This window comes from Microtus ochrogaster, linkage group LG2 (genome assembly GCF_000317375.1).
Source record: "Microtus ochrogaster isolate Prairie Vole_2 linkage group LG2, MicOch1.0, whole genome shotgun sequence".
In the NCBI taxonomy this organism is placed as follows: domain Eukaryota; kingdom Metazoa; phylum Chordata; class Mammalia; order Rodentia; family Cricetidae; genus Microtus; species Microtus ochrogaster.
Window position 1 is genome coordinate 51,701,498 of NC_022028.1, and position 10,138 is coordinate 51,711,635.

Consider the following 10,138-nt stretch of genomic DNA (forward strand, 5'->3'; position numbering starts at 1 on the left):
CTACCCACACACCTGTGTCTCCCCACACACCTGTGCCTACCCACACACCTGTGCCCACCCACACACCTGTGTCTTCCCACACACCTGTGTCTACCCACACACCTGTGCCCACCCACACACCTGTGTCTTCCCACACACCTGTGTCTACCCACACACCTGTGCCCACCCAAACACCTGTGTCTCCCCACACACCTGTGTCTACCCACACAACTGTGTCAACCCACACACCTGTGCCCACCCACACCACACATGTGCACACCCACACCATACATGTGCCCACCCACACACCTGTGCCCACCCACACCATACTTGTGCCCACCCACACCACACATGTGCCCACCCACACCACACTTGTGCCCCCACATACCACACATGTGCCCCCACACACATCTGTGCCCATACACACCACACTTGTACCCACCCATACCACACATGTGCCCCCACATACCACACATGTGCCCCCCCACATCTGTGCCCATACACACCACACATGTGCCCACCCACACATCTGTGCCCACACATACCGCACATGTGCCCACCCACACACCACACATGTGCCCCACATACACTATACATGTGCCCCTACATACCCCCCACACCTGTGCCCACACACACACCTGAGCCCACACAAGTGCACACACACACATGCCTGCCCGTGTGCCCCCACATATACACACTCACAAATATGTAATAGTTTTTTATTTGCTAGCACTTATCCACTATTTCCTGTGTTAGAATTCTTCCTTTGATAGTACATCCTGTTGCTGAAGTCAGGGTCCCCAAGACAAGGGGAGCAGGAGTGATAGGTCTTGCTTTGTTGCTGGATTGATGGGAGAAGCTTCTGGAGTGTGTGCCCTAAGTCTGGAGTGAGTGTGGCTTCTGTTGGGCATCATCACCAACATCCTTTAACAAGCACCTCACCTCTCTGCTCCCCTGACATTAAGGGCCTGGAGCAATGGCTCTGAGGTTAAGAGCATGCAGGTGCTGGGAATTGAACCAGGGTCCTCTGGAAGAGCAGTCAGTGCTGTGTTCTGAAACCCTTGACTGCTTGGAAGTGGAATTCACTGGTAACTCTTAACCCTCCAAATGTGTGTTGTTTCAGAATGGCAATCAGAGACATCAAACCGGCGGTAGCATCTTAGAAGCTCCCCAACGTGCAGGCTCAAACTACATCAAGATCCACCAGCCCATCAAGGATGATTTGGATTTTGACCTGAACCTGGATTCTGGACAGAACAGTGGGCTGGGGCTCAATCTGGACCTGAACCTGGACTTGGACCAGGAGTCAGAGTTGGAACCTGAGTCTGAGCTGGAGTCTGAGATCCAAACCAGATCTGATCTGGAGACAGAGCTAGAGACAGATGCCCAGACAGAGCCTGAGACAGAGGAAGAGCCAGAGCCAGAGCCAGAGCTGGAGTCAGAGAAAGAGAGGAGGCCCCAGCCTAGGACCCGGACCAGGGCTCACAGCCCCTGGCGGAACTACTTCACTGCCTATCGCTTTGGGAGTTCGAGCTCCCAGTCTCGTATTCCATCTCAGATGCCTTCAGAGGAGAAGAAACAGCCGCGTGCTCATCCAAACTCGCCCCACGGCGATGAGGACACTTGGTAGGTGAATGGGAAGAGAGAGCAGGCAGATTATTTTGGTGAATCCTCCCTGCCCAAAGGCACCACTGGGGCATGAGATCTAGACTGGGTGCAAGCCACCCGTTCTGTAACCCTGCACCTGCTGACTTCCTTCTTTCTGGGTTACGGGATCACATGCCCATCACACACCCAGGCTGCGTGACTCAGGGTCCACAGTTGTCTCTGAGGTCTGTCCCCAGGAGTCCCAGTCTTCACCTTCGGCAGATTTCCAGTGCTGGCTTCCCTGCACACACTCCACGTCTCTGCCAACTGTGCCAGATTGTCTCTGACTACCTCCTCTCCTCTCCGTCCCCCTTTCTCCAAAGAAATGAGGCTCAAATAAAATACTTGACTATACTTAAAACATTCAGACTTTTCCTGCCTGTCTCTGTATCACACAACCCTGAAGAAATGCCAGGTGGGAGGGACGCCAGAAGGGAACCAGCAAAAGAAAACCCAGGCAATATTTGGAGCTGACATGCAGGAAAATATTGCCACCATCCAGAGGGGCAGGGCAAAGGCAAGCTGGCCTTCAGGCCTGGAGCACTGGGACCTGCTTAGCAGACAGCGCTTTTGCCATCCCGCTTTCCCTACTTCTGGCTTCACAGTCATCCAGAGGTGGCAGTGGACGGTGACAGCCATTACCAGAGTCTCTAGTCTGGACAATGCACTCAGCTACAACTGCTTTTTCTTACAGGTTTTCCAAACCAGCCTGGAGCCATTACCAGACTTAGTTTAAAATGTGTGATGGGTGGGAGCAGTGGCTCAGCAGTTTCTAGCACTGACTGCTCTTGAAGAGGACCAGAGTTCAGTTCCTAGCACCTACACTGGGTGATTCCCCAGGGCATGGAACTCCAATTCCAGTGAATCTGATGCCCTCTTCTGGTACCCAAGGACACTACATACACGTGGTGTACATACAGACAAGCAGGCACACATACACATTAAGAAAAAAATAAACCTAGCTGGGCACACCTTTAATCCCAGAGGCAGAGGCAGATGGATCTCTGTGAGTTCGAAGCCAGTCTGGTCTACAGAGTGGGTTCCAGGACAGCCAGGGCTGCACAGAGAAACATTGTTCCAAAAAAAAAAAAAAAGATAAAATTTAAAACTGACAGATACAAGCCCCACCCCCAGGACTAAGAAAAGTCATTCTAGTTTTATTCAAATCCCCTTAAAGTTTTTTTGTTTCTCGATTAAAAATAGCTAGTAATAAGATAAGCCTAGAAGAGACGGCAGATCCACCATCCGTACACTTTACTTCCGGTCAACAAGCGTGACTTCTCTGCGTTCTCAGTTTCTCTTGTTGGCAGGTGAAAGATACCTTGGGGTGATGGAAGTGGCTCAGGGAAGAGCACCTGATGAAGCACCGACGCCTGCGTGCAGCTCTCCAGCACCCACAAAAACAGCTGGGCCTTGGGCATGTCATGCCTGCAACCCCATCAGCACAGGGTACTCTCTCACTGGTCACCAGCCTAGCCAAACATGTCCAGCTCCAGATGCATGGAGAGACTGTCTCAACAGGGGAAGGACACCCAGTGCCTTCCTCTGCCCTCTGCACAATGTATTCACGTGCACATGAACATACAGACACACCTAATCACAGAGACGACACATGTGTCCCCTCAGTCTGGCACAAGATGCATCCTTTTGTCATGTTGTGCTAGGTGTTGTCCCCAGAACTGAAGCTGAAGGGTGAAGATAACAGGCAGCAATTACAAACTGTCGTAAATGCCCCCAGGAGGTGGCTAGGCAGTAATGTCTTTCCTGGGAGTGGTGGCACAGTCTGCAACCTCAGCCCCAAGAAAGCATGGACAGGTGCATGGCTGGGCTCACTGGCCGGCCAGCCTAGCCTACTTAGTCAGTTCCAGGCCAGTAAGCGTGTCTGTCTCAGGAAAAAAAAAGGGTGATGGCACTTGCAGAATGACAGCCAAAATTGTCTTCCTGCCTCTGCACACACCTGCACATACATATTCACCTGCACACACGTGCACACATACATACATGAACACACGCATACAGATACATATGCAGAAAATTATCTCTATGTTTTGTAACAAATGAATGAGTCACGGAGATGGCTCAGTCACAAGCACAGGACCTGAGTTTCATTCCTAGAGCCCATATTGAAAAAAAAAAAAAAAAAGCTGAGCATGGTGGCTCACATCTGTGATCCCTCCCAGCACTGGGGAGGCAGAGGTGGGAGGAGTCCTGGGGGCCGGGCCCGCCAGTCTAGCCTAGCTGAGAGTTCAGACTAGCGAGAGCGAGATCCTGTCTCAAAAAAAGAAAGAAGGTAGACAGAACAAGAGGACTGACACCTGAAGATGACCTTGTGCACACGTATGCTTTTGTACCCATGTGTGCAAGCACATGCACATGCGCGCATACACACACGCAAATTAGGAAGTGCTTTGATAAAATAACCCACCTCCTAGACTGGAGCCGTGACTAAGGAGACAAAAGCATGTACCGTTCTCGCAGAGACCTGGATCCAGTGACCTGGCACCCACGCCCTCACCTGGCCTCCGAGAGTACTTGCACACACGTGCACATGTATACACATAAGCACACACATATAATTAAAAATAAGTAAGTATCTTACCCTACGTACTTTTTTCTTGTGGAGATTAAGAAAAGCCACCTGGACCAGGCATTGGTGGTGTGCGCTCTGTGAATTCAAGGTCAGTATACTTTACAAAGTGAGTTCCAGGACAGCCAGAGCTGCACAGTGAAACCCTGTTTCAAAAAAATCAAAAGAGGCCAGGCGATGGTGGCGCACGCCTTTAATCCCAGCACTCGGGAGGCAGAGGCAGGAGGATCTCTGTGAGTTCGAGACCAGCCTGGTCTACAGAGCGAGTTCCAGGACAGGCTCCAAAGCCACAGAGAAACCCTGTCTCGAAAAACAAAAAAAAAAATCAAGAAGGAAGGAAGGAAGGAAGGAAGGAAGGAGGGAGGGAGGGAGGGAGGGAGGGAGGGAGGGAGAGAGAGAGAGAGAGAGAGAGAGAGAGAGAAACTAAGGTCAAGTCGCCTGGGACACCTTCTGGCCCTGCTGCAACCACCCCAAGCCCCCTCTGCAGTTCCCAGGTCTGCATGTTTTTCCCACAGTCCTTTCTTCATTAGTGGACTTGAACTACCAGGGATCAGCAGAAACTGTGGCCATCTTCCCCTCACCCTCTCCAGTTTCCTAGGACTCCCCAGTGTACGTCTGCTCTCCTGGCCCAGGGAGGCTGTTCTTGATCAAGCTGTGCTATCAGCCTTGGCCTCCAGACATCTTCACTCAAGGTGTGAGCCAGCGCTTCCATGTACTGAGCCTTACACTTTCCTGGGGGGTCCCGGGATTAGCCCTTTCTCTGGAGGAGATCCTGATCTGGGGGAGGGGCAGCACACCACACAGGACTAGACTGTGGGATGCCCTGACAAGTATGTTTGACAAACGTCATAGAGAATGGGAGTGAGGGCCAGGGAGGTAGGACAGGACTCTGTCATACCCTCTGCTGGAGAAGTCTCGGATAAAGGACTTACAGGAAATGTGGTTGGAGGACAGATACCTGTGAGGTCCTTAAAGGTTTCATCCACTGAGATGCACCCGCTGGTTTTCATTCTTTCTTAGTGGCTGGTCTCTGTGACATCCTCACGCCTCTGCCATAAGGATGCACACTAGTTTACCCCTGTGTCCTTCTCTCCCAAGGAACATAATGCCTTCCATAGTGACTTCCAGCGGGCCAAAACAATGAGCCTTATTTGCTGACCCTTTGCCACATGCCAGCTCTGGTCAAAACACTTTGTAAAACTGAGCACAATGTGCACAAAATTCCCAAGAGTTAGGGTGGCTATTCCCCAGTCTTCCTTCTAAGGAGCAAATAGCCCGGGCTTCTATTGAAGAAGGCCTCTCAGCTCTGCCGTTTGACCCATTGTTTAGTGTTCACCACAGCGGAGGTCCAAGGTGAGTCCAATATGCAAATTTCTGGTCAGGTAAAAGGGAAGGGTTGTGTTACCAAAGGGGGAGGGTGAAGGGTTGGCACTAGAGACACATCCTGTTTGCATACGATGGCATAGACTGTACAAACGCTGTGTATGCTCATTGCCCACTGCCTGTCACTGAGATGGGCATGACTGTCCCTTTATCCAGAGGAAGAGTCTCAGACAGGATTGTGCCCACTGTCTCATAGAATCCGTATCCAGCTTGGACTCCAGTTATCAGAGCGTCACTCTGGGTGACCACTTCCTTTAGTAAAAGATGCCTTTGACAGCTCTGGACACAGGTGGCTGCCACCTTATTTGTTTGAGATGGCCTTTGCACTGGCCTGGAACTCATCAAGTAGGTGAGGCTGGTTGACCAGTGAGCCCCAGGAACTGGGATTACAAGTATCCCTTCCAGCCTTTTCTTCCTCCTCTTCTTCCTCCTCCTTCTCTTCTCTCCCTCCCTCCCTTTTTTTTTCTTCTTCTTATGCATATGGGTTTTTTGACTGCATGTATGTCTATGCACCACATGTGTGCCTGGTACCCAGGGAAGCCAGAAGGCATTGGATTCCCTAGAACTGGAGTTACCGATGGTTGTGAGCAGAGGTATGGGTACTCCGGGTCTCCTGGAAGAGCAGACACACACTTATATATTTTCTTTTTATCAAGACAGGCTTTCTCTGTTTAGCTTTGGAGCCTTTCCTGGAACTTACTCTGTAGTTCTGAGGCCTTGAACTCACAGAGATCCACCTGCCTCAGCTTCCCGAGTGCTGGGCTCAAAGGCCTGCACTACCACCACCCGGGGAAAAACCCATTTATGATAATTGACTTGAATGTGGCTTGGAGCCAGCTAAGGAAGCATAGTGCAGAGTCTACCTGTTGTCTGTGGCCTACTCTGAGAGGGATTGTGATTCTGGGACTTGAGTGGAATCAACCCATCGTTCATGCCATGCTCATGGCACAGTCTAGAACTTCAGAGAGCTGAGGGAATGGGCCATCGGAGCTGCATTCTGCCTACCTATCAGTACGATTTGCCATTTGCAGCTGGCTTCCGTGGTGCAGCAGTGAAGCTGTAACAGAAGCAAATCCTCACTGTGGCTCTTCCCTGGCCGGCAACATTCCCAACCTAAAAAACCCCTAAGAGCTGGGTGTGGTCAGCTGTGGTCACTGGGCCTCTCCGAGGCACTGCGGGGTACCACAGCCTGCAGCCTCCTCGCCCTCTTCTCTCTTTTGTTTCTGCCCATTCTTCTATTCCCATCCCAGTCCACTCCATCTTCTCCTTCCTTCCAACCCTTAACCCAAGCTCATTGTCCTTACAAAGTTAGGGTTTTGATAGAACAAAGTGGAATGGGGTTTGGTTCTTGGCAATCTCTGTGCTCGGCGTGCTCCAGACTCACCTGCCTGGGAGCAGCATGAGGTGCTCTGGGTGTAGCCACCCCCTAGACAGGCTGGACTGGCTAGTCTCCCCTTGGCTACTCTCTGCCCTCCTCCACCCTGCTGGGCCTGGAAGGACTTCACAACTAGGGCGCACCCCCTTCTAACTTCAGGTGGGTTTAGCAGTGGGAGCCACCGTCTGAGAGAATGCAAGGCGAAAGACACTGGGCGTTTATTTTCCAGCTGTGCGGATCAAAGGGCACAGCTGTTATTGTTACTGGAGTTGTCAGAGCAGAGCCTGGGTGCTGGTAGCCCCAGCGAGACAGTCTCAGCCTCCCCATCTCAACAGGCAACCGAAGAGTTAAATCAGTGAGCCGCAGAGAAAGATTTCCTCATGGTAGCCACACTGAGATGAGAAAGAGGCCCCAGGACCCTCCAGTCCACCTTTGGGGTCTTGATGTGAGCTCAAGAGGTTTGCACAGATAAGCAGACCTGGTCAAAGTGTCGCCCTGCCCACCACTGACCTGATGTTGTCTGAGCACCAGTTTATCTTCCTGCAAGGTGGCCTGAGAGTTGTCAGAACTGTGAGAAAATGTCTTCCTGGGAGACAGTTCCCCCTAGCTGGTGCCAGGCTTCTTCAGCCTTTTATTTCACTCAGAATTAGATTGCTGGGGGAAATTCTAGTTCCTTAGGGACCATTGTTTCAGTAATGTGATGGCCCAAGGGAGGGGCACAGAGTTCCCCCACCCACCCCCATCTCCACATACACCCACAGCCACTCACAGGATTTCAGGCAGCCCAAGTTGACCTCAAATATGCTGTGCAGCTGATAAGAACCTTAAACTTCTGGTCCTCCCACCTCTACTACCTCCAAGTGCCAGGATTGCTGGCATGCGCCACCACACCAGGTTTGTGGGGATCAAACCCAGGGCTTTGTGCAGACTGGGAAAGTACCGGGCTTCATTCCCACAAGGGTGCATCCCTCCTGGGGCTGCTTTGTTATCAGGGGCCCTTTCTTACTACAACTTTGTTTTAGATTGAGACACGAGGAGAAAATAGCCCCCTATAAGGGAAGGAAAGAGGCAGAGAGAGTCCCCTTCCTAGCACGCAGGAGGAACCAACCTGCACCCCAAGCCTCGAACTTGCAGAATTTCTGCTGCTGATACCATGACAGTGGCTTGTTCTGGTGACTCCAGCAGCTAACACAAACTCTCTCTGGCTCTGGAGATGCGCCCTTCCCTGTCTGGGTCTGGAGTGGAAACTCAGGTTGCTGCTGGGCCTTCGCTACCTCGGCATCTCTTTGGCTCCCCTTAACCCTAGACACACTTCTATCCCTCCATTAATTTATCCTCTGTTATCCTTGTTCACAAAGATGGGGGCTGGAGAGATGGCTCAGTGGTTAAGACTGCTCTTCCAGAGAGGATCCGAGTTCAATTCCCAGCACCCATGTGGCTGCTCACAACGGTCTGTAACTCCAGGATCTGACACCCTCACATAGACATGCATGCAGGCAAAACACCAATGCACATAAAATAAAATAAATTAATTAAACATACGCATACAAATACCATCACAAGGGCAAGAAAAGGTTCCTTTAGGGCTCTCTGTCTACACAAACAGCAGGACTTTTCTGTCAGCAGAAAGCATCTGGTACAGCTTCGGTTTCTGTTGTTTATGTTATTCAGTAGGATTAAGGGATGCCAATAGGGGACTTGCCACTTTGGATGTAGTTTGGGTAGTGTAATATTTTGTCACCCTCAAGATAAAAGGATGTCTGAGTTCCAGGACAGCCAGGACTACATAGAGAAACCCTGTATCAAACAAAACAAAACAAAAAGATAAAAGAATTTAAGTTGGACGTGGTGGCTCTCACTTTTAATCTCAGCATTCAGTAGGCAGAAACAGGCAGAGCTCTCCGAGTTCAAGGTCAACCACAGTCACTTATTAAGACCCTGTGTCAAGCTCCAAAGCCACAGAGAAACCCTGTCTTGAAAAACCAAAAAAAAAAAAAAAAAAAGACCCTGTGTCAAAACAAAATAAAGAGAATGTAGCTGGGTGCGCTGGCACACACTTATAATCTCAAGAAGCAGAGGCAGAAGGATTGCCTGGAGTTTAAGGACAGCCTGGATGTCATGGCAGGACCCCATCTCAAAGGACCCATGACAATGACAAGGACAGAGAACTCTGGGCTTGAGGACACCTCAAGTATTCAGGCTTAGGTGATCGGATTTAGACACTGCCTGAGAGGTGTTGGGGGAGATCGCGAGAACAGCCTTTACAAGTATGTTACTTGGAGAGGAATAGGATGGTTTTCAGAAATTAAATTTTGACACCGCCCATGAGCAGCCAAAAATATGATGGCTTTTGCTGTCTGAATAATTCTACTTTAAAAAGACTTGCAGAAAAACAGCTCGGGGAGGAGACATGTGCATCTAAGAGGCGATGCATGCCAAAAACCAGCCTCTTCTCTTCAGGACAGGGCCTCAGATCACACAGACTAGCCTTGAATTGGCTTTATGACCAAGGATAACTTTGAATGTCTGATCTTCTCACCCCTATCTCCCCAGGGCTGGGCATGTACCACCTCAGTTTTATGCAATGCTGGGAATTAAACCCAGGGCATCCTGCTTACAGGCAAACACTTTATCTACTGAGACACAGCCCCAGCCCATAGCTACCCCTATAGAATGATTTCCAGAAGGGCAAAGTCCAGGCAACCTTCCTAAGCTGGTGCTGGGGAGTACAGGAAGGTATGGAGGGCTATGTATATTAAGTAAGAAGCAGAAAGCAGGAGGTGGTGGTGCACACCTTCAATCCCAGCACTCGGGATGTGGGGCAGAGGTGGATGGATCTGTGAGTTCATTTGAGGCCAGCCTGGTCTACAGAGTGAGTTCCAGGATGGCCACGGCAACACAGAGAGACCCTGCCTGGAAAGATGAGAGACAGAGAGAGAGACAGAGAGAGAGACAGAGAGAGAGACAGAGAGAGAGAGAGAGCCTTAGGATTGAAGGTAAAGGTACAAACATATGAACATGCGTAGAGATCTTAGATCTTAGAAATATTGTGGAGAACCGAATTATGCTGAGAAACTAGGGAAATACATGAGGAAAAACACCCCAAAAAAGTGGGGGCAAGCAGGTGACAAATCTTGGAAAATCAGTCCAGTGAGTTTTTTTTTTTT

At 50.4% G+C, this 10,138-nt stretch overlaps 1 protein-coding gene across 1 annotated transcript in view; it reads left to right on the forward strand.

Moving 5' to 3' along the window:
* The window catches only part of Slc26a8 (solute carrier family 26 member 8), a 56,112-nt gene extending 54,144 nt beyond the window's left edge, over window positions 1–1,968 (forward strand). Inside the window, exon 20 of the mRNA XM_005360346.3 lies at window positions 1,103–1,968. Within this exon, the coding sequence (XP_005360403.1) occupies window positions 1,103–1,609 (507 nt within the window). The 3' untranslated portion in view covers window positions 1,610–1,968. The remainder of the gene's footprint in view (window positions 1–1,102) is intronic.
* The last annotated feature ends 8,170 nt before the right edge of the window (window positions 1,969–10,138 follow it).